Source organism: Paecilomyces variotii, assembly GCF_004022145.1.
Source record: "Paecilomyces variotii strain CBS 101075 chromosome Unknown C8Q69scaffold_2, whole genome shotgun sequence".
In the NCBI taxonomy this organism is placed as follows: domain Eukaryota; kingdom Fungi; phylum Ascomycota; class Eurotiomycetes; order Eurotiales; family Thermoascaceae; genus Paecilomyces; species Paecilomyces variotii.
In genome coordinates, this window is record NW_021167141.1 from 4,178,358 (window position 1) to 4,200,067 (window position 21,710).

The 21,710-nt window shown below is 48.6% G+C and overlaps 10 protein-coding genes across 10 annotated transcripts; 6 read left to right on the plus strand and 4 right to left on the minus strand.

Moving 5' to 3' along the window:
• Positions 1–5: 5 nt before the first annotated feature.
• Positions 6–992, plus strand: C8Q69DRAFT_179446 (hypothetical protein). The gene is made up of 2 exons (XM_028625854.1): positions 6–275; positions 323–992. The coding sequence occupies exons 1-2, from the start codon at positions 143–145 to the stop codon at positions 901–903; spliced, it is 714 nt and encodes a 237-aa protein (XP_028488319.1). The 5' UTR covers positions 6–142; the 3' UTR covers positions 904–992.
• Positions 993–1,504: 512 nt separating this feature from the next.
• On the plus strand, positions 1,505–2,841 carry C8Q69DRAFT_179448 (putative GAJ protein). The gene is made up of 2 exons (XM_028625855.1): positions 1,505–1,688; positions 1,762–2,841. Exons 1-2 carry the CDS (start codon positions 1,686–1,688, stop codon positions 2,422–2,424), a joined length of 666 nt encoding a protein of 221 aa, XP_028488320.1. The 5' UTR covers positions 1,505–1,685; the 3' UTR covers positions 2,425–2,841.
• A 1,875-nt stretch (positions 2,842–4,716) lies between these two features.
• On the plus strand, positions 4,717–7,432 carry C8Q69DRAFT_179573 (pH-response regulator protein palF/RIM8). The gene is made up of 2 exons (XM_028625857.1): positions 4,717–5,352; positions 5,427–7,432. The coding sequence occupies exons 1-2, from the start codon at positions 4,888–4,890 to the stop codon at positions 7,224–7,226; spliced, it is 2,265 nt and encodes a 754-aa protein (XP_028488321.1). The 5' UTR covers positions 4,717–4,887; the 3' UTR covers positions 7,227–7,432.
• Positions 7,433–8,358: 926 nt separating this feature from the next.
• Positions 8,359–9,316, plus strand: C8Q69DRAFT_505297 (putative secretory component protein shr3; the record flags this gene model as incomplete). The annotated part of the gene is made up of 2 exons (XM_028632692.1): positions 8,359–8,404; positions 8,733–9,316. The coding sequence occupies 2 exons, from the start codon at positions 8,359–8,361 to the stop codon at positions 9,314–9,316; spliced, it is 630 nt and encodes a 209-aa protein (XP_028488322.1).
• Positions 9,317–9,991: 675 nt separating this feature from the next.
• Positions 9,992–11,470, minus strand: C8Q69DRAFT_179509 (hypothetical protein). Its single transcript, XM_028625856.1, has 2 exons — positions 10,535–11,470; positions 9,992–10,460 (listed from the first exon to the last, which is right to left on the minus strand). The coding sequence occupies exons 1-2, from the start codon at positions 11,295–11,297 to the stop codon at positions 10,117–10,119; spliced, it is 1,107 nt and encodes a 368-aa protein (XP_028488323.1). The 5' UTR covers positions 11,298–11,470; the 3' UTR covers positions 9,992–10,116.
• A 2,854-nt stretch (positions 11,471–14,324) lies between these two features.
• Positions 14,325–15,525, plus strand: C8Q69DRAFT_179698 (S-adenosyl-L-methionine-dependent methyltransferase). The gene has a single exon (XM_028625858.1). The coding sequence runs from the start codon at positions 14,428–14,430 to the stop codon at positions 15,397–15,399; it is 972 nt and encodes a 323-aa protein (XP_028488324.1). The 5' UTR covers positions 14,325–14,427; the 3' UTR covers positions 15,400–15,525.
• Positions 15,526–15,719: 194 nt separating this feature from the next.
• On the plus strand, positions 15,720–16,353 carry C8Q69DRAFT_505300 (pterin-4-alpha-carbinolamine dehydratase family protein; the record flags this gene model as incomplete). The annotated part of the gene is made up of 3 exons (XM_028632693.1): positions 15,720–16,004; positions 16,069–16,131; positions 16,201–16,353. The coding sequence occupies 3 exons, from the start codon at positions 15,720–15,722 to the stop codon at positions 16,351–16,353; spliced, it is 501 nt and encodes a 166-aa protein (XP_028488325.1).
• A 166-nt stretch (positions 16,354–16,519) lies between these two features.
• C8Q69DRAFT_505301 (hypothetical protein) lies at positions 16,520–17,044 on the minus strand (the record flags this gene model as incomplete). Its single annotated transcript, XM_028632694.1, has 1 exon — positions 16,520–17,044. One exon carries the CDS (start codon positions 17,042–17,044, stop codon positions 16,520–16,522), a length of 525 nt encoding a protein of 174 aa, XP_028488326.1.
• A 426-nt stretch (positions 17,045–17,470) lies between these two features.
• On the minus strand, positions 17,471–18,188 carry C8Q69DRAFT_442830 (Mss4-like protein; the record flags this gene model as incomplete). Its single annotated transcript, XM_028628874.1, has 3 exons — positions 17,471–17,582; positions 17,684–17,880; positions 18,057–18,188. The coding sequence occupies 3 exons, from the start codon at positions 18,186–18,188 to the stop codon at positions 17,471–17,473; spliced, it is 441 nt and encodes a 146-aa protein (XP_028488327.1).
• A 1,488-nt stretch (positions 18,189–19,676) lies between these two features.
• C8Q69DRAFT_179812 (hypothetical protein) lies at positions 19,677–20,972 on the minus strand. Its single transcript, XM_028625859.1, has 3 exons — positions 20,150–20,972; positions 20,015–20,092; positions 19,677–19,952 (listed from the first exon to the last, which is right to left on the minus strand). Exons 1-3 carry the CDS (start codon positions 20,689–20,691, stop codon positions 19,796–19,798), a joined length of 777 nt encoding a protein of 258 aa, XP_028488328.1. The 5' UTR covers positions 20,692–20,972; the 3' UTR covers positions 19,677–19,795.
• Positions 20,973–21,710: the final 738 nt, after the last annotated feature.

A 21,710-nucleotide genomic window follows, 5' to 3' on the forward strand; every position in this document is an offset into this window, starting at 1 on the left:
AACGGCACGCCGGAGCCGGACAAAGATATATTCCGTTATCGGCATTCTTATCGTTTTTATCTTCATCTTCAACACCATCACACTTTCAGAAGGCCTGGCCTTCTAAAGATTGAAATGACAATTTCATAAACGCTCAGTCGGGATGTCTCAGGGAAAGTCCTTGGCGTTAAGCCAAGGCACCTTCCTACAGCCTCCTTCGGAAGATGAGGGAGACGTGCGGGAACCGTCGTTGGAGAGACAGAAACGACACGCTAATCTCTACGATGCCATTGCAGGTTCGTCCATCATGCTATATTTTTCTCGAACTTGACTAATTGTTCAGGACGCGTGGCCGCGGGTGGATTCGTGTCTACATCGCAGAGGGTTGCAAGATACCGCGACCGAACATCTTCCAGCACTACTGCAGTACGACCGGAAGAAGTCTTATTTCGACGCCAGAGCGCCCCTATTCGTTACGAAGAAAACGATTTCTACTTCGCACACGAGGATCTTCCACCGGACTGTTCCCTTCCGGATTCTGAAATGCTGCAAGCAATACACTCTTACTGCTCGGATTTCTACGACAGAGCAACACTGGATCGAGGCCAGGATGATTTTCGAAGTATGGACGAAACTGCATTGATTGCTATGGGTGTGTTGCTCGAGGAAATGGCGGCTGAGTCTCTTGGGGAAACGGGAGACCTGGTCCTCGTGGAAGGTGAAATGGTTTCGGAGAACGAAGGCCAGTCAAGTCTCTTATCACGAGTGAGAACTGGTCGAAAGAGGAGGAGTACAGGCGTCAGCACGATAGGTGCAAGTTCTGGGGAGCAGCTGCCCAGCGTGCTCAAGAAGCAGAGGAAGAGGCGCAAGCTTACCCGCACAGTGTCTGCTGCTAATACAACCACAGGAGAGGAGGAAGGGTGAAGGGACGAGGGAACTAGTTATCATGGCTGATGATTAATTCTAGCCATCTTTTCGCTAGGGCGCATTGCCTTACTAGTGACACAAATCTTGGCTGTGTGTCGGACTTCACTGCTCGCGCCATGACATGATTATTGGCGTCACATCGCCAGCAGCTCTCTACGCCGTCGAGTACCTGGGCTAGCCGCGTGCCACGCAATGCTTGAACCTGGTGCAGATGTGGCCAACTTGGACTAATACGTATCTGCGTAAAATGAGAAAGCCGTGAGGATCAACCGATGAGGCCACAGGAGGCAAAAGAAGTATTAGAGATGCCGGTGGCCTAAGGTCAAGTCCTTGTCGATCTCGGTATGCAAGGAAGAACAAAGGGCTTTCGCTTTCTTCGTGTCTATCAGTACATTCGAAATTGAAAAGTAAGCTCATCAAATAATGATGATAAAAATTCTACCCTCTAAGCCTTCTGTCACATAAGCTGGTTACGTCTACATTGTATGAGTGCACTACTGCATCCTTTGCTCGAGTACAACTCTCGTAGCCAGATTTCCCAGGCTGCAGCCCCTCTCTACAACGGCATCCATCCATCAATTATTGTTGTCTAGCTTAGACCGTTGAACATGACCGCAGTCATATCTTGTTCTTTCGTCAACCTTCTCTAATTCAACTTTCAACAACTTTCGCAATTTAACACGAAGTCGACTTGACATCGAGAAGGACGCTCGAATCACAGTGACTGAGACGCACCTTACTTCCTTCTCTCTTTCTCACCTACCCAGGGTCGTCGCATCATGGTACTGTATATACATATCTCAATCATACCCTATCCCCTCATCAAATTATCTACAAACTCTAACACCTTCATAGCCTCCCAAAGGTCTCTCCCCAGCAGCAAAACAGCAACAAATCATCTCTCATCTCCGCTCCACACGTACATGCCACACGCTCAAGGACCTAGAAAAGATGCTCCCATCTGTAGCCTCCATCAACGGCATGCAAGTGAAAGACTATATCCAATCTCTCACAGACGAGGGTCAGCTACGCGTTGAGAAGATCGGGAGCGGGAATTGGTACTGGATTTTTCCGAGCGAGGAGAAGAGAGAGAAGCAACGGGTTCGAGACGCGTTGCTTAAGGAGGTGAGCAGGGCTGAGAAAGGCGTGAATGAGCTTGAAGCGCAGGTGGATAAGGTCAGGAAGGAAAGGGAGATGGATCGTGACGCGGATAGAGAGGATCCTAATAAGAGAGAAGAGTTGGAGGAGAGGCTTGGGGAGTTAGAGAGGGAGCTGAAGAAATTGAATGAGAGAGAGCAGATGGTGCTCAAAGATGGAGCGGGGAGTGTCAAAAAGATGAGAGAGGATGTCGGTAATTGGAAGCAGGGTGCGAGTCTGTGGACGGATAATATCTATATTCTCGAAGCGTATTTGGAGAAGTTGGCTGGTGGAGATCGGGAGGTCGTTGAGGCTGTCAAGAGGGAGTGTTATGAAGATGAATATATTGAGGGAGAAGGGCTAAGAGAGCTTGAGTTGTGAGCTCTGTGGCGGAGTATTTATCATAGTTGTTCTGATGTAGGAACGTAGACGATGGCTGAATATTGATATCGTTCAAGTCAGTCATTTTCTTCTCTATGGTCCCAATCGGCTGGAACGTTAGATATCGCTGTCATTAAAAGCGTTTCACCTAGGCCTGATGCATGTAATAACAAGGTTGGCGTCCACGAGAAACAGTATACAGGAGTTCTTACACGTATGTATATGAGATTCTGATCTAGTCTCAACAATCATCGATATAACTATGTGCAACGTATCTTTAGAGTATTTGATATAGACGGCAGTGCAGCGATCTGCGTGTCAATCGATCAATCGGATACACTCCGCGTGGATCCTGTCATGAGCCGGAAATGATCGCCCTTTGGCATGTCTATCTACCATAGATGCTCCGTATCATGTCTCACGCAGGATAATCGGCGGAAAGCTACATTGCGGTCTTGTAATCGTTGGATATACAAACGGCAGCCCGGATCTGGACGCTGACAGACAAACAGACCGACAGATAGGACGCCTAAGAAACGACACGCGTCTCCTGTCACTATTGTTGTTAGTTTCCCGCCTATGGATGATTTTAGTTAGTTAACCATACTTTCGATTCTCGAAGCGTTTACGTCCTGGGAGGACATGCAAGCAATTGGCATATGGAATAGGAGCGACCCTTGCTACCATCAGCCAACGCTGCGATTGTATGGTATGGAAACATGCTAGCTATTCCCCATCAGTTATCTAGTAGGGGGCTGTGCCGTCGGGCATCGGGTCGATGAAGTCTCTTACCCCACTTGGCGAAAAAAATAAAAAAGCTTAGGAAGCTTCTTTCATGCGCGTCCTCCATACACAACGTGAGAATTCTTCGACCCGCTCCAGTTAAGACTCAGCCAGATCTTCCGGGGTCGGACGTGCGGAGTGATGTTTTTGGAAAAGCCCAACGACAGGGTTTTCTTTTTGGCAACAAAGATTGTGATGTGTTTAGGATTTCCATTTCCCAGCCAAACGGACCAGTGTGCAAGACATGGGCATCCTATCGGGGAAGGATATGAGAGTTCTCTTACAATCTCGGTTCCTCCGCCAGCCATAGATAGGCTTTTGAGAATCAGAAATGCTGCTTGCGAGCGGTCTGGCAGGTCTGTGGGACGCGCGGACGAGTGTATCCGCTTCATAACAGGACGGTCTCCATGTCCATGACGTGGCTGATATTACCATAGAAAATAGGCGTGGGGTCCAGTAGCATTCAGAGGCTCCTAAACACAAGAATAGTCAAACAAAGGATCGAATTTCCGCTGGAGCAAGACTGAGTAAATAATAATCGGGTATTCTGCGAGTAACTATCCAGCGCTGACTGTGTGGCTGGTTGGTAGTGGAAAATACTGTCGGCCCGACAGCAACCTCGTTGGTGGTGAAGACGCCAGGAAGGATAGACGGAGCACAAATTAGTTACGCTGCAAGAGACGAAAGGGGAGAGCAGTAGGATCGTAGTCACACTTGGGATCTATGATTATTAGCCTTGTGTGAGACAGAGAAGAGTTGAGAAGGAGATGGAGATGACCTAACTAACTGTAGTGATTTTCATCCCCGTGGATGAAGCAATGCTTGGTGTAATAATATACCTATTCTTAATGACAACCAAGACCAGGGCTAGAAAAGCCTCTCAGAACGGAGTGCAGTCATCAATCAGATAATTAGTTAACCGTGCCATCCCGTTAGTTTCGCCATGGCAGAAGCTTGACCGACGCCCTGGCGAACAGGAGGAGCGAGAAGGATCTCCGGCGTCCGCCTTATCGCCAACTCGCTCCATCTGCCCCCATCTCTCCCTCCCACTCTCTCTCCTCTCTCCTGCCGTTCCCGACGCCTCCAGCTTTTCTTCTCGTGCCTGGATCTTCTATTGACAGTCTTGGCTTACCGTCACGGTCTCTTCGAAAGCCTTCCTCAGACATAGCCACCAAATCGTGCCCTCTCGATCGATTGCCATCGTCCTGCAACCTCCCGAATCTCCTCCCATCATCGTCATTCGCGCCCCGGACAACACCGTCGCAGGCTACCCAAGACATCCATTCCGTACCGACATCACGACAGTCAGAATCACTGGCATACCTGATAGCAGTCATATTGCTGACTCGTATCTGCTGCTGATCTTGACCCGGCCTTGGAACGATGCCGTTCTCCGCGCTGCGACTTACAACTCCGTCCTACACCTGATCGGTTCGCGCACTGTGTCTTTGCGGCTGGCTGGACCTGTATCCTCCTTTTCAGACTGCGCTATACTTCGTCGCCGGCGTGTTTATGCTGCTGTTGGTCCCCATTGACTTTGCTGTTGCGTGGAGATACCCGGGGATCGTCAAGCACGCGCTGGTCGCGGGCGTTGTATCCTACCAAACGTCCGCTCGATCCCAATCTCACGACGCTGGCCTGCTGTATTTTATGGAGTTGCAGGTGGCATAATAGTTTGTCATGTCTGTCGATCCCTTACCTCGCCAGTCTCAAGCCTCCCCGCTCTCGCGAAACCGTTCGATTCTGTCCAGGTTCACGACGCACTTCGGTCAGCGGAACCGCAACATCTCAGATTTCTACGTACAACCGGACGACCCCTGGAAGACATACTTCCCTGGAGACACGATAAAGGGGACGGTGGTGCTCACGGTCATCAAGCCCGTGAGAATCACTCACCTGGTGATATGTCTACACGGGTATGTTAAGGTGTTCAAGAACACGATTGCTCCCGGTGAAAAGATTCCAGACTCTGGATTTCTCGGTACCGGAAGAGGACGTAGAGGTTCGGAGTACTTGGGGAACGGGTTCGCGACGCTTTTTGAGGACGAAGTGGTCCTTTGCGGGGATGGCCGTCTCAAGGAGGGGATATACAAATTTCAGTTCGAAATGGAATTCCCTCCTCACGCTCTCCCCAGTAGCATTAACGTAAGTCTCCCTGATTGGCAGTATCTTGTTGTGTTCGAGAGCTTGTTCAGTGCTGATGCATCTCCTCAAAATAGTTCGAACGCGGCACTATTACCTACATGCTCACGGCTACCTTGACGCGACCAAGTACGATTTCTCCTGTTATGTCGTGCCACAAGAGAGTGAATATGCTCGAGAATATTGACATCGCGCCTTTTCCTGCACCAAAGCCCCGGTTAGTCAGTCTAGAGCCGGTCTCCAGGCGGTCAAGAACCAAGTCCAAAGGCCGGAGTCAGTCACTGTCAACAGATCAGGCTCGGGAACAGCGGTCACCAGATCAGTCATCTAGTCTGGCTGTGGCTCACGACCACAGGCCTCCTGTAAGCCCTGCCCCGAGCGATGTCAGCTCATCGAGTCGCCTCAGCCATAGCAGTCAGAGTTTCCAAGTCGTCAGTGATCCTAGTTCGGTAAATGGCACCGGGAAGCGCAGCAGCGATATCCGCAGTGTCGCAACGTCAGCATCGGACAAGACGATTACGGCAACGGCAGAAGTACTACGCGCTGGAGCACTCCCAGGTGATACGCTACCCATCAAAATCACTATCAACCACAGTAAGCAGATACGAAGCCCACATGGCATTATTATCACCCTCTACCGGCAGGGCCGCATTGACATGCACCCTGCCATCCCCGTCGGCCAGCCTGAGGAAGGCAAGAAACCGATCTACGAGGATGTCTATCCCAAGTCCCGCACTGGCCTGGGTGGGTTGAGTTTTGGTACTACACGCTCAAGCAGCGTCTTCCGCAAGGACCTGTCTCAGGCATTCGCACCACTAATTGTGGATCCTGCTACGATGACTGCACAGATGAAGATGTCAATCAGAGTCCCGGAAGATACGTTTCCTACCATAACTCGAGTCCCAGGAGCCATGATCAGCTTTCGATATTACATCGAAGTCGTCATGGATCTACGCGGGAAGTTGGCAGCTTCAGATCGCTTCCTCCCGCGGCTCAATATGGTCTCCGGAGGAAAAAGCTTCTCTTCAAGCGGACATGTTGTTAATGTTCCTGATAACAATTCAAACAGCGTTACAGCCAATTGGGCAGGAAACATCATGGACACAGATCAGATTCGACGCGAAAAGGGAGTCGTGGCACTCGTTTTTGAGGTTGTGGTCGGAACGCGAGACTCGGGTAGACATCAGCGTCACCTAGCCGACGAGGAGTTGAACGCAATGCCCACGAGTGACGAAGACCGACAAGAATACGATAATGACGCCACCCCCGAGGAAGAGTATGCGCAGCAAAATTACTACTCGAATGGCGATTATCAGTCACACCAGGAAGATTACTGGGCCGACTATCCGACCGACAATGTCGAGCAGCCTTTCCAGTCCCCGGACCATATGGTTATCCCACCGCCAACACAACCAGAAGAGCCTGTCGATGAGAAGACTAGACTTCGACGAATGGAGGAAATGCTTCTACCAAGCCAACCTCCGGGCGACGCTGCAGCTGGTCCCTCCACGGTGCCCGCACAAGCTCCAACTGCTCCTGACCTTCCTGATGAAGATGAGCTATACGACTACAACCCTCATCTGCCCGGACAGGCAGTACCCCCTCCACCCACTTTGTCCGTTGATACCGTCGTTCCCGGTCCAGATTTGGCAGCCCTCAGCGGATCAGGTGCCTCTCATCCTCCGACTGAGGATAAGCGCGAACTTGAACGGCAACGACTAATGGCCCAGGCAAGTGCACCAGAAGCAACGGCCGAGGATAGTCGGCCCGGTCCTTCTACTGAGGCTGCTCCCAGCGCTCCTGATCTCGACGAGGAGGACAATATCTTGAATGCGGATGTCGGTACTGATGAGTCTCTACCACAATATCGTCGGTGAATGGGAGAAGTTTGCATGCATTTTCCTGTGTTGTGGCGTTCCATTGTCGCATTTAAATATATTGCATTGGGTTGTTTTTGACTATACATGCGGAGATACCATATTTTTTGTTTCGTTAGGTCGGGAGTCACCGCTCCCGCACCGGATTGGGTCTGGTCCTGGGCGTTGACAGCAGAAAAAGCAGGAAGATTAATGTTCTCTAGGAGTGACACGCGGCGTTATATCTTTGGGTCTTTGGGTTTGTCATATACCATATATACCAATCTCACTTATCATCTCGGCCGTTATTGTCGATATAGGATGGCGTGTGTTATAGTTGGCGAGTTAATAGCACATTCAATGGAGAATCTGCCCGGCTTCGTCAATGATGATGAAGCCGGCAACAAATTTATTGATACATGTCGAAATAAATTCAGATAAAGGAATTCCTATCCATAAGTGCCGTTTCCCTTCTTGTGTATTTCATAGAGAACGACCCAGAAGGGTCCGCACCCCGCCTTTCAAGTACAGTACTTGACGGATTCTTGTCGAACTTGGCGAAGGCCAGATAAGATGAGATGCACGTATCTGATCTTCTGTTAGAGCTTGTCGTATATTGGAATGTAAACTGTCTTACCGCCCACGGACTTTTCCAGAAGCGTTAAAAAAGTGTATCTTAGCTCATCTTTTGCCTGAATTTTAGTAATCGTCTGCCGTCATTGATGCTTATCTTTGGCGCCCATCTTTGGCGCTCTTCGAATCTGGTGGTAATTATTACAGTGGATTGTAATTTGTTTGGCTCGTCTTCGCCAAGCGTCGTCTAACTATTACCAAGTTCGGACTAACCAGCGCTACGAACTTTCGCCCAGCAGAACACCCGAGGGCACTCCCGCGCGATCAAACCCCCCCAAAGCCTCTCCGCGAGAGCAGGGTTCTCGTCTCTGTTAAGGACACTCAGCTGTCTTCGTATCCGGTCCTTATCGTCGAACGATTCTTCCACTTTTCACAGCATCTGACTGTTGTTCCTGGTGCTTCCTAACAGTGACAAGTGCCGGGGATCACATCATAACTACGCCGATTGTGTTCAGCCCCATTACATCAAAAACGGACCAAGTTTGAAAGGCCACGCGACGATTTCTTTACGCTGTCCGTCATGGCGCTCAAGAGCGGGTCGTTCGCGACCTTTTTGATCGTTTGCCGTATGTCCACTGCATTTCATTTCATATTCTGGCGTGGTGTTTCATGCTCGTTTTTGAATCGTTCCTCTTGTTGCGGTCTTATCTGTTCTTGAGATCACTCTCCGCTATGCTTCGCCATGATGTCTCTTCTTCATTGCATCTGGGATCTTCGACCTCTGCGTTCGTTCGACCGGATGTGCCAGTGTGGATAAATGCATGGAAGAGAGATTTGCGAAGATATAGCGGGTCAATGTGCAAGAAGAACTCAGATAAAGACAGATAAAAGACAACGCCGCATCTTTACAACCATGGACTGGATCGAAGCTAACTCTCAGACAAAAATAAACAGCAACATGCTTCTTCCTGGGCATCATCTTCTCATTATTCCCATACGACTACCCTCTCCTCTGGTCAACAGCTCCAACTCCCGGCTCGCATTACGACTACCTAGAAGCACACCTGCGGTTCTTGCACGCCTCTCCGCCGCTGATCCCGCGCATTCTCCACATCGTCATCTTCTTGGGTCTGGCTGGTCTGGTCGCGAAACTGTATAAGCCCTCGGAAGCCAACATGCTCTTCGACGGCGCCAGTCTGGTCCTGTATATGTGTGGTATCACCGTCTACATCGCCAATATCGTCAAGGGTCTCCGTCTCGTCACTGGTGGTCAGTACGGCTCAGAAGTTGGTGATTCCAACCTGGAGGAAGGAGAGCAGATCCTCGGCCGTGAGGACAGTCTGAAGGTTCTCGCCGCGAGCAATACCATTCTGGCCCTGGTCCTGGTGGGCGTTTTGGTCTTGCAGGCTGGTCAGTGGTACGCTGAGCGAAAGGATGCGCAGGAGTACGAGAGCCTGAACCGTAAGACAGAGGAGAGGAAGGAGGCACAAGCCGGGAAAGTGTCGCGGCAGTCGAGCGTGTCGAAGAAGAAGCAGTAGATCAGAGCTGATTTGGCATTCGTCCCTTTTCTGCTGTATTTGTTCTTCTTTTGGATGCTGTGTTCTATTGGCAAGCGTGTGACGATAGATGATGTTGACTACTACGTCTCAGTAGTAGAAGATGGTTTAATTGCTGGTTGGAAAGATAAAAATATGAAAGTTGAAATAGATCCGCTCCTTTTCAGCTATTATTTTTTTTCTTTCTCTCTTTCTTTCCCCCCCCCCCCCCCCCCCCCCCTTTACGGATGGCATTGTCGAAAAGAACGTGTATAATACATCAAAAAGGGGGAAAGGGTGTTGTTTTTCTTTCTTGAATATGTAGCAACGGCTGCGAGTTATACAAATACCAGGGAAACCTGCGCATCACTCTTCTTTTGAGATGAGGACATCATTCTCTTCTCCGCCTGATTAGGTTGAGATATTTTGCTCTCCCCCAGTCCAAAAAAAAAGGAAAGGATAAAATGCAATATCACGAATATTTCCGTACACACATATACATTCTCTCTGTGAGGCAGAAAGTAACAAAAAAAATTGGTATATTTCTCATTCATCGCTAGAAGGGGGAATCTCTAAGAGACATAACATGCGGGCCAAGCAAAGACAGGTTCCTGGGCCGGCGTCCTGAGATACTCAAGGGTAGTAGTAGAAGAGTAGATGCAAGCTACTACTCCCTTGGAAAGAACTCATGGCTTTTGTTTTCATGATTAAGCATTGAAGGGTCGTTTCTGGCGTAAAATAGGTGAGATGGGGAGGAGAACATGGACAGTTTTTTTTCTTTTCTTTTCTTTTGTTTTGTTCGCTCACACCCCTTTTGGTGCTACGTAACGCAGGGTCTCCTCGGGTGCAAACGAAAAGGGACTTCGAGGGATGTCGGGTGATCGCGGACTAAGCGCTTTGGCGAACAGTTCGTTGTCAGAATCAGCGCTTGAGGTACGAGCGATGGTGTCCATTGACCCGAAGAGGTTCTGTGCAGAATTCTGCTGAGCTTGGACCGATGCAGGAGGGTGGTGGACGACGGCTTTTCGGGGAGGTTCTGAGACAGGAGTGTTGCGGAAGGAATTGTAGGAAGATACGGCAACATCGGGCGATTGGGGCGAAAGGAGATGTGCTCCATCATCGACACTGTTCGGAGTATCCATTGCTCCTGCTGTTGCCAGTTGTAAGCACGCGTGTTCTTCGACATGATTTACTATGTATGAAGAGCGATGGATCACTCACCTGCAGCTCTCTTAGCCAGATCCTTTTCACTCGTCTCTAGCTTCAGTCCTTTGAGTTTGTCTGCCAGTTTCCTGCCACTTGTCGGAGACACGGGAGTCGTTGGTCCCATCGGATAGGAAGTAGTTGAGACAGACAGGCTCGTGTTCAGGGATTCTGTCTGCGGTCGTGCAGTAACCCCAAAGTTCGACTCGATCCATTCCTTCTCCTGGATAGCCATGTGCAAGGCCACTCCCTCAGCATTGTTCAGACACTCTTCCCGGATCTCCTTCTCCAATACTTGCAAACGCTTCTTCGCCCATATGGTATGCAACACTCCTTTCTTTCCAGCAGTGCGTGCCGTAGCTCCCAGTTCGGCCGGGAAGATTGCCGGTAGCGGGTTCAGCTGAAGTGAATCATTTTTCTTTGCTGTCGTTGCAGAATTTGGAGGAGGCTCATAGGTCAATGTGATCACTGGCGGAATTGTCACGCCCGGAGGGAGAAGAAAGTAGAAACGACGCGTGTGCTCGCTGGTTTGTTCATCGGCAGGCAGAACAGTCGTTTTGCCTTCCCAGGAAACATGCCAGGAGCCAGAAGGAGATCGGGTCAGGTCGTCATTTTCCCATTCCACCATAAGAATCTTAGTTCCCTCATTTCCCTTGCCAGCTTCGAACTCGAAACGCGCAAGCGCCGTGATGGAGAGACTGCCGTTGGGTGCGCGCGGTGTCTCCAGAGAAGCCAAGTCCGTGGTGGGAGAGAACGCAGGGGCGCTCTGCGTCTGAGACATCTCTATACACTCCTCAGGATCCAGGACGACTCGGGGGGGCGTGTGGGAGAAAGAGACAAAGGGCTTAGTCTAGTCTAAGGGAGAGAGAAGCGCATTGTCTCGTCTCCAGGGCCGGCAGTGGATCACGGGATTATGCGCGGACAGTAAGAAGTTCTACCATAGTAACCATACTTACTTTGACTGAGATCCATCCGTCCTGCCGCATATCGTCTCCTTTCTCGTCCTGCGAATCACCACCGCTGATGTGCTCGATCCCTGTGACAGGCTGACTATTTTTAGACGTGATGTGGCCTTCCGGGTGCGTCTCCGATTCAAGAGCCGTCAACATCTCCTGGGCCCTGGCGCCTTGTCAGAACCTACACCTGTCCCTCCATTGGGTAGGAGATACGACAGCGGCCTTACTTGATCCTTTGCTGTACTCTACTAATATTGAGACTTCCTATAGCATTATCTCGAAGGCAACCAGGGCGGAAATCTCATTGCTAGAAGAATAATATCGGTGGCTGGAAAACCCCCAAACGTGGACCAGCATAATCAGACCCCGCATTGGAGTGTTTAGAACTGCTTTCTAAGAAACACCCGGCCACGAGGCTATGAGCTGCCTGCTGGCGTGAAGATCGGCGCACTGCCACGGACATTTCAGCCTAAGCATCTTAGCATCGAAAAAAGCGTTCTTGGCGCTGATGGAAACAGGCCGTGAGAATGAGGGGCACAAAACGGACAAAGTAGATAGAAGCAGCTCGTCCTAATCGGTCCGTCCAGATTCGAGGAATCATTACGAAGTTTCAATACGCCCTAAAGCAGAGACTCTTAAACCCATTATCAGACCAGGCATCGGGGAGTTGCGCGGGATACAAGAAAGCCAGATCGTAGGTTGTTGAAAGCCAGGGCCCAAATGATATTTTCTGTGTCACTGACGGATCGTTAATAATCATATCTCACTCATCAACTTTCTCTATAACTACATAGTCTGTAAGTCAGAGGAAATAATGACGCTTTTTTGGCGACAATTGTTTCCACTCACGTGATATACGGCTTACCACTTTCTGACCCGATCTATCTACAATTCTCTTCACCTTGCTACCACTCTTCGCGAGATAAAAACCACATCTACTGAGCCCTTTATCATATCTTGCCTCTTGTATAAGGAAAATTACAAGGCCAAATTGACACTAGACTGTTCCTCTCTATGGCTTCTACACTTCACACTGTAGCTGGGTCCACTTTACCTAATTACACAGTACTATTTTGCTAATATATGATCTTAGATCTCACCACCAAATGGATGGACAACAGACACCTATTATCTGGCTATTGACTTTCTTTGGGAAAGTGAAAACGGTGACGGTCACAGATTGGCCCAAAAATACGGCTTAAATTCACCACAACCAATCATGTGCACCACTCCGGAGACAGGCGAGGGTCTATATATGTTTGAGTCTAACAACAGATTTTATATCTGGAATCAAATGGATGGAGATATCTGGGAGATTACCAAGTCTCAGGATTTTGACAAGATCCTGGAGACAATGTGCCAAAAGGGTCTTGAGCCATTGAAATTAAAAAACATTTCATAGTCTTCAGGGAAGGCTGTGGACTCTTTTTTTGCTTTTTGACCTTCAGAAATTCATTTTATAATCTGACTATGGCATACTCCTCGCTCACTAGATACGAAAAAGCATTTCCTTCAATGGAGACGACAAAGTGTTGACATTAATTGGACTGGTGATAGTACTTCTGTAGCTTCTGCAATCTGTAGTATGAATATGGTCAACCGTAGTCACTAAAGAGAACAGTAGTGCCTTCTATTTAAATTATCATATTGAAGACTTCGATGATAAGTCAACAAATCACAACCGGTAATCCTCCTTCTTACGGTATACCTAGGTAGTTGACTATTTATTGCCCGCGCCACGAGAAAAGCCTCCTCGCGGTGGAAAAAGGTGGGAAATTAACCTTATCTGGTACGTGGGGTAACCTGCATCATGATTCTGATATGAAGGCCTAAACGATCCAGTGCACTCGATCCTCCCTCCTGACTTTGCGCAGTGCATCGTATTGTTCTTCCCCGGGCGGCCCCAAGCCTACATTTATTTTCCTTTGCGGATACATGCTGCCACGCTGACTTGGCAGATTATGGTTTGACCAGTTCTCTGAGCCGTTGATCGGGAGACTATCCAATAATACAGCTAACCAAGTTCACGAAGTACCTAACAGTGTGGTTCTTCTGTGATAGATCGTTCCAAAGGCCAAATTACACTTTGCAGGCTAGCTACTGCGGCGGCTCATTCGATATGGTTTCCGAGAAAACGCTTCTTTCAAAGGGATACCGAGCATTAGACCTGGACTATACGCGATTTTTTTTTTTTTTCAAGCCCAGCTTTACATTCTGTACAGGAAAGGTTCTGAAGGACCTGTAAAGCATACCAAATCCCTATTTTCAATGACTATATCCGCCCGTGGTGAGGGCTTTAAGAGTAACTAGCATGCTGACATTATTTGTTCGCGCTTTGACCAATATTTGAGTCTGAGCTAAGTAAGTACATAGATTATTTCTTGAATCTGCGGCTCATGCAGTCATCTACAGAGATAGGTCCTCCATTGCATAATTGCCGAATGATAGCCTGGTATTATTGCGGATCTTATTTGCTACATGCGTGGATATGCGCCCAAATTTGGGCTCGGAAATAATTAGACTGTATCCATCCCAATCCCCTGTCATGCATTACGGATGTAGTCTAGGAGTTACATTTTCCAGGTATAGCGGATACTAACGGCCAATTGTCGACAGCATGCAGGAGGCTAACAAAAAACGGCGCTGCGCAGGGCCATGAATCACTGGCTTTTCCGGGCACACCGCGATAGTTCCCATACTTGAGAAGATCCTGCGCTAGTGTAGAACAAAGAATTGGGAAACCCACCATCCTGCTCGATTCAAATCTTATGTTGGAAGGCCATAACGTAAGACAGGTCTAAATTCCCTGGAAGAACCAAGGAGAAACTGCTTCTATCAAGAATCCAGCTTTCGGATCTTTTTATAGAGAATAAATAAATTACATCTGTTCTACCCCTCAGCCTGTATCCTTTGTCATCTCAATTTCTCCGAAAACGGGTACAAAAGTCCCAAGAGATGGCCGCACCGTTCTACGGACCGGTTGAGGTTGATCTAGCCGCAACAGACAACGATTCCGCCTACGGTGAAGAACTATCCTCCTATACCGAATCACTGAGGTCAACTGTTCTGAGTTATCGCCAAGAAAATGGAAGATTATATCAAGGATACGGTGATGGCACTTATCTGATGCCCATTGACGAGCCCGAACTGTGCCGATTGGATCTAATGCATGAAATGATGCTGGAACTTATGGGCAGGAGACTATACCACGCTCCCATCGGTGAAACACCGCGGGATATCCTGGATCTTGGCACGGGAACTGGTATCTGGGCGATTGATATCGCCGATAAATTTCCCTCTGCTGTGGTTACCGGGGTCGATCTTAGTCCATCGCAGCCGGCCTTCGTCCCACCAAATCTCCGTTTCATCGTGGAGGATATAGAAGACGAGTGGGAACACAGTCGTCTCTTCGATTTTATCCACGCACGCTACCTCGCGTTGTCTATCAAGGACTTCCCTGCACTTATACACCGATGCTATAACCACACTGCGCCGGGAGGATGGGTCGAGTTTCACGATTGGTCTTTCAACCAGATCTCTCAAGACGGGAGCACGAACGGTACTGCACTGGAGCAGTACTACAGAGTCACAACTGAGGCCTATGCAAAGGCTGGATATACCGTCAGTCCAGGGCCGCAATTAGAGCAATGGTTTTACCAGGCTGGTTTCCAAGATATCCATGTCCAGAAATATGTAATCCCCATGGGCACATGGCCAAAGAATGAGCACTTGAAGAGCATAGGTGCTTGGAACGCCTTTCAAGCACAATCAGGATTTGAGGCCGCTGCTATAGCAGTTATGACTCGGTTCGAATCATGGGGTCCCGCCCAGGTGAAGGACCTCGTCCAGAGGACTTTGGACGATGTGCGGAATCGGTCCATCCATGCGATCTTCGACTTTTACGTAGTCTGGGGCCGGAAACCGTGATGAAAATGTCTCGAGCAGATGGATCATATGAGCGTCAGATGTTTTATGCAAAGACGGACCACAAGGGAGTTTGTTGAATTGGAGGATACCCATTTCGATCGTGAGTTAGTGGTTTAAATAGTTCTTTTGTCGATGTATATAGTGGTGGTTATAACAAGTACCTAAGAATAATAATAACATACTATTCTACCTTATTCGGACATCGCATCCGCGGGCGGTGTGGTTGCCGATGCTGCCAAGCTTCGCTTTCTATGGCCGGACAGAAGCTCCCTTCAACCTTCGCAAGTAATAAGCAAACGACACGACATCAGCTAGGAATCATGGGCCGCATAATCATATCCAGAGGGCTCAAAGCTGTATCGCCCGCTCGCGGGTTCTTCTCTACATCACTTCTACGAATGCAGCCCGTTCTTCTTCCCCAATCCTCACAATTCCGCTGTACCATGAGCACGTCCGCGACGCAGCAACCGATCTACGCGCAGGGGGAGGAGGAGAACAGGCTGAATCCAGAACTGAGCAAGCTCTTTGAGTCGGGATGGGAGCTAGATGAGAATAAGATGGGCCTCAAGAAGACGTATCATTTCAAGACCTATACGAAAGTGCTGGTACGAGGGCATCGCATCCGTCAAACGAGTTTAATTCCCCTTCTAACTAGGTGCGGTGCTACAGGATTTCGTCCAAATGGTCGGAATAGCGAGTAAATCGAAGAATCATCATTCTCTTATGCAATTGGTAAGATATCCATCACAGGAAATAGGACAGTGAAGAGGATTGGGTTTCTGACAGGATTCTATGATGTAGGGACATGGACATGTTTCGGTGCATTGGACGACTCATAATCCTCGCGGTTTGACGGCTAAAGATATCGACATGGCGCAATATTGTGATAACCAGGGAGGACTCATAAAGACCGTTGATAGAGGAGAAGCCGCAAAGTGCGGCCCGAAGCCATAAACTGAGGCGTGTAACGGTACTGGACTGGGCACATGAGGACAGTCATTCATTTGTCGAGGAGATGTGCGCGTTATGCGGCAAACTTGTCTCATGGATCGGAACGGAGAAGCTGAGAAGTCGAGACGAACAGGTTATCACAAAACGCAGTACACGATATAGCCGCGTTTTAGTGCTTCCAGACCATTCCCAGTCTCTGGAAGTAAGAGAATAACGACCCCTTCGGCACGTATCCTCCATACATACATTGCCACCGCGCAGCAAAGGTCCCCTCGATCGGCCCCAGCTCCGCAAAACCTAGCGCCTCCAGGCACCACGGTGTCAGAATGACCATGATTCCTAGAGCAATGACTGCGCAGTACACCGGATGCTCGCGAGCAAAGCCCATCGCTTCGTATGTGGCTTTGTCGAAGGCTTCTTTTACAGCCGTGCCCATGGATGCTCCAGCTTTCAGAACTTTTATCAGGCTGCTCAAAAGGGCTTCTGAGACGCAACTGTTCCAGCCTTCAGTGCGGACTATCTCGTCGAGTTCTTTCTTCGTGTAGATATCGACTGACTCGGCGTCGAGGAGGACGGTGAGGACATCGTCTGCAATTTTCTGAATCTGAGCCATCTCCTCTCCTAAGTCGCAGTCGTATGCTCCGCCTGATAGGCAGATGAGGAGTGTATCTTTGAGATCTTTGATGATGTCCATGGTAACGAATATGAACCAGACGCGTATATTTATTTTCGCAAAGCGGGAAGTATTTGAGCATAAGAGAATGCAAACTGTTCGTAATCTGCACTCCACGGGACCTCCCCTCTCCTTATACTTCTGCCCTGGCGGAATTCGCCTCAGAGACCCCAGGCCATGATTACTCTCAGCGGCAATCTCCGTCTGCATAGTGGGATGTTATGCAAATAACGCAAATACTGTAGCGCAGCGGTAAGAGAGCGAGAGAAAATGATGTTATTTTTGGGTGGACTTTTGCCTATTCTTTTAGCTTTAATTATAATGCAGCCGTTCTACACAACGATGGTAACTACACACACATTGCTAGAACTCTCCAAGTTATTTCATAGATCAAATAGCCACTTCACCATTCTCCTTCTTGCAAGCTCATAATAGATCTTCTTCTTCTCATTTCCGCGACGTAGGCCCAGCTTCCCACTGCTCAGCTTCCTGACACCCGCTGAAATAACTCGGCCGATTCTTCAACCAACATTCGATTTCAGGCTTGTACAATTCAAGACTATATCATGAGATCAATCAATAAATATATAATTCACAACAGCCACTTAAAAATTTTGGGAATTCCCTCCCCAGAAGCGACACCTGGATATATCCACTTACCCGTTCTCAATCAACACCGGCCTAATCACAATCGTTCGTCCCTCGTCCGCCAACGGGACAGTGTACAATGTACACCCGCAGCGCTTACAGAAGTACTTTTCCTTTGGGAATCCGCTCCCTGTCTCGGTGATTGTGTACGTCGTGACGAGAGATTCGGGGTCGTTGATACTGAACCGGGAGGATTGGTAGCGTGCTGTCTGTGCAGAGGTCAGCGCATTATACTTAAGACATTATATTCGAGTATTGAATGTTGTTTAGATATAAACTCTATAGTGGAAGTAGATAGGATAGAATCAGAACCACTCAAGGCTCAGATCCAACCTTGCCGTAAAATAAAGCTCCGTAGCAAAGGCCTGGAAGAAACTAAACTCACGATCTGACATGGTCCTCCAGCGCCAAGTGCGCAATCGCTGCAGTAGCAGCAAAACACAATCTTAGGTTCTCCTTCTACGGTGAAAGAGACGCCTTTGCAGAGGCATGTGCCTGTCCGGGTGGCTGTTGACATGGTAACTTGCACTGTATAATGAGTCAGTCCCAATGTGGAATTCTGTTCAGGAACTGGCTGTTGTGGTACCAGTTCTTTATATATTTTTGGTCATCCCGGAGAGATATAAGATGAGTTTTGTTCTCTGGCGATGCATGGGTCAAAAGCTCAAGTGTCCAATTTGACTGACTCACACTCTCACCGGTACTCATTAAAGGCAAGCTTACAACACAACACCACCTTTGCAGAAAATCAAATTTTAAGATAATTCGTCCCCTATGTATACCTTGGAAAAAGATGCGGATATATTCCCTAAACGAGACAGTATTGCTTGTATCTAGATTGTATATCTATTTTGTTTTCAGTTTCTCGTTTCTAATTCGGGAAATATGGATAAGTGCCCGGGCCGTGGTCGTAACGATAGCCTCTCAACTGAGAGGCTGGGAGAGAAAGGATGGCTATACCATTTCCCTTCATAGTGGTCTGATGCGTTCAGCTGTCTATATTAAGTAAATTCAAAATGGAATGAATGATGATTCATCTTCTTAAAGATTTATATTAGGTCTGTTGGATTAGTCGCTGTAGATACACGCAACTGGCACCAAAGTTTATTTTTGAATGACAAGTCATCTTAGAATGGGAGTATAATGGAAAATATACCGCCACGATGAGGAGATTCTCCCATTGCAGCTCAACGAGAACTAACCTAAGAGATATAAACTATTATTCCCCTAGACCATACCCATGAATAGAAATGAAATATTTCACATCAAGTAATCACCCGGCTCTCTCGTAATAACCATCCCAGAGTAACGTACTGTACATACATAACAGGACGATAAACCTGAAATAAGACAGGTCCGTATTAACCAGGAAGAAACAATATAACACGGCCAGCCCATGACACCTACTACTGCAAGCTTATTCGATGCGAGTCGGCCTGTGAAGAAACATGGAAGCAAGGATGTGATATATTCCGGGGAGCGTGCATCTGCACTGCAGGTGCATACGTTATCGTTCAGGAACGGGTTGCTTTTTATAGAAAGCATGTGTCTCTACAGGGGCAGCTGAGCTCGAAGATTGGTCTACGTGTGGTCAATTGGACCGGGGGTTCCTATCGATTCACACCAACATAAGAACCCTTGGTGTTGAGAATGAGCTATATCGCACAAGTTGTACGGGAATAGGCGTTTAAAGCTGCGGATAGGTAGCTATGATTGGCGAGCACTTATCGTCATATAGCCAACTGGATAGTAAACAGGAGTTTTCAGCTGGTATTGAGTCATTTCCGAACTTTGTATGTGATCGTTACATAGCTGGGAACTTGGCAATCTGTATCAGAGCGGCAAGGGAATTTCGTGGCACATCCTGTCCCATTCTACTAGCTTGATAGTTTCGTAGCACGACAGTAGGTAGCCAAGGATCCCGGGCCGTATCGATTAGGAATCTTGACTCTTCCATGCCGCGCAATTGCCTTACATTGGCTTCTGAAACTTTCATGTTACTCCCGCATATCCCAAGGCGGCAAAGCAAAGGACGAGCTCCTCTTAGTCATTAAACGAATCATAACCATTACGGGAGCCCCAACATGGTAAGAGGACAAAAAAACAATCTTACTTCCTCCTCAGTTACCACTGCCAGCGTGAAGTATCTTTATCCCAGTCACTATCACGTTCATCCGTAGAGGGGTCCGGCTTGGCGAGATCGAAATCCGCAATCCAGTTGGCACCGAAGATAATAGGACGTTCGGGATTACCGGCCTTCTCAAAGGGTCCGATAAAATAGCTATATAGAGTAAATTAGTCAGTTCATCACCTTGTCGTTGGGATAATATAGCAATAACGTACAGTGTTTGCGTCTCCTGGTGCCAAACTAGGCTACTTGCCCCGCACACACGGGGGAACCATCCGTTCTCATGCAGCTTACTACATAGTCGACAATGATTATATCCAGTATCGAAAACAGAAGAAACGTTAACTTACGGTAGAGCCTCAAGAAAAGCTAAGCGAACCTGCTCCCTTTCGTGGACTTCGAGAGCCCAAAATGGGTCAGCGCCATTGCCGTCTCCGAGGCGCAGCCCTGGGACGATCTCCCACACAAGCCAGATAATGAACCCACCCGGAACTAGCCCCGAGCGATCCTGTTTATCAGTCTTGTATCCGAGAAGCTTTGGTGTGTGACTCGAGCCCTTTTCAGTGAGGTCCCGGTAGGCGATCAATTCTGGGGGGTTGTATGTTGTGGCTTGTCGGCTTCTGGTATCCGCATCATCCATTTCAGTCTTCCGATGGGCAACTTGAATGTAAATGCGCATGAAAGCTTTCTTAGTCCGGGCTTTGGGATCGCAGCATAGGTATTTGGCCGAGGCGAAAGAACGGAAGCCATACTCATGGTTTTCCTCCTCGTTAACCTGATAGTCATGCTCGTTCAACTGCTCAAGGATCTTCCACCGGGAAGGGACGGGTTGGTCAAGGGTAATGATAGTTCCAGGGTTAGGGTCCTTACGAAACCAGTATGAGGACGACATTGGAGTTGCTTTGGATGCTTTGGAGATGGGTTTCTTGATGCTCACTGAAGCTCATGTGGGGACTGGCAGCTATAGCGCCTTGCGCTAGCCGTATTGGGAGGATAACTGAATTATTGCCTAGAATTCCTGGCCGACATTATTATTATCTATTATTATATTCAAGATGGACCTTGACAGGTCAAGACCCATGGTGCTCATCGCCCTCAGGCGCCACTTCTCAAGAGAACGCATGGTGCCCGGAAAGGTCTCTCGGCAGATGTTCCTCATTTGTCACCTGATGGAAACTAGAGAAACCATTCAGCGCTTCCTGGAGGGATCTTGTACTGCACGTTCGAATGAACTGTGTCGCCATGATAACTTCCAAAAATAACCCCTCGCATGAAACCCCATGGAAGCAGTCGGGTTGGATTATTATTAGGAGGTCACACACCCGCCGGCCCCTCCCTTAAATTTAAAAGCCCATCTAGCTTCGGGGAACACTCTGTCGGGATGACGGTTGGGCGTGAGCTTTGATCCCGCTCCCAGATCTGCGCCAAACACCAGTCCAGCACATCTGAGGCCAATCATTCAGCGCGACAAGGCGATCCGGTGCGCGGCCGCGCAGATGGAGAACGCCGCCAATACAGGCTGGGAAAGGCGCCGGCGCTTAACGATAGACCAAACAACGCGCCTTTGCGGGATGATTGGAGGGAGAGGATGGAGCTTGGTGGCATCGTGTTTTTGCATTCAGCAGGCGTGATTCGACAGCAGCAACGGGAAGACAGGCGCTTCGAGGATGCAGAGTGGTGAAATCCTGCGTGATGCATTTTAGGTGCGTGAGAGAGAGAGAGGGAGGAGGAAGTGGGAGGAACACGAGAGACTGTCGGGGTGTTGGTGACTGCCCTGTTACAGTACAATACGTATTTCAGTACCGGTACCGAATAACATACTCGAAGTACTAGGTGATGGACGGACGACCAACATAGACCACAACGTCAAGCCAGTCAAATAAGCGTGCATGCGCACAGAGCCCTTAGAGA

Bases quoted from the DNA above. Each gene is read 5' to 3' on its own strand.
- C8Q69DRAFT_179446 (XM_028625854.1), top strand. From the start codon at position 143: ATGTCTCAGGGAAAGTCCTTGGCGTTAAGCCAAGGCACCTTCCTACAG. The intron at 276-322 runs GTTCGTCCATCA...CTAATTGTTCAG, and splicing joins TCTCTACGATGCCATTGCAG to GACGCGTGGCCGCGGGTGGA.
- C8Q69DRAFT_179573 (XM_028625857.1), top strand. From the start codon at position 4,888: ATGTCTGTCGATCCCTTACCTCGCCAGTCTCAAGCCTCCCCGCTCTCG. The intron at 5,353-5,426 runs GTAAGTCTCCCT...TCCTCAAAATAG, and splicing joins CTCTCCCCAGTAGCATTAAC to TTCGAACGCGGCACTATTAC.
- C8Q69DRAFT_179509 (XM_028625856.1), bottom strand. From the start codon at position 11,297: ATGTCTCAGACGCAGAGCGCCCCTGCGTTCTCTCCCACCACGGACTTG. The intron at 10,461-10,534 runs GTGAGTGATCCA...TGGCAACAGCAG, and splicing joins TCTGGCTAAGAGAGCTGCAG to GAGCAATGGATACTCCGAAC.
- C8Q69DRAFT_179698 (XM_028625858.1), top strand. From the start codon at position 14,428: ATGGCCGCACCGTTCTACGGACCGGTTGAGGTTGATCTAGCCGCAACA.
- C8Q69DRAFT_179812 (XM_028625859.1), bottom strand. From the start codon at position 20,691: ATGTCGTCCTCATACTGGTTTCGTAAGGACCCTAACCCTGGAACTATC. The intron at 20,093-20,149 runs GTAAGTTAACGT...TCGACTATGTAG, and splicing joins GCTTTTCTTGAGGCTCTACC to TAAGCTGCATGAGAACGGAT. The intron at 19,953-20,014 runs GTACGTTATTGC...TACTCTATATAG, and splicing joins CACCAGGAGACGCAAACACT to CTATTTTATCGGACCCTTTG.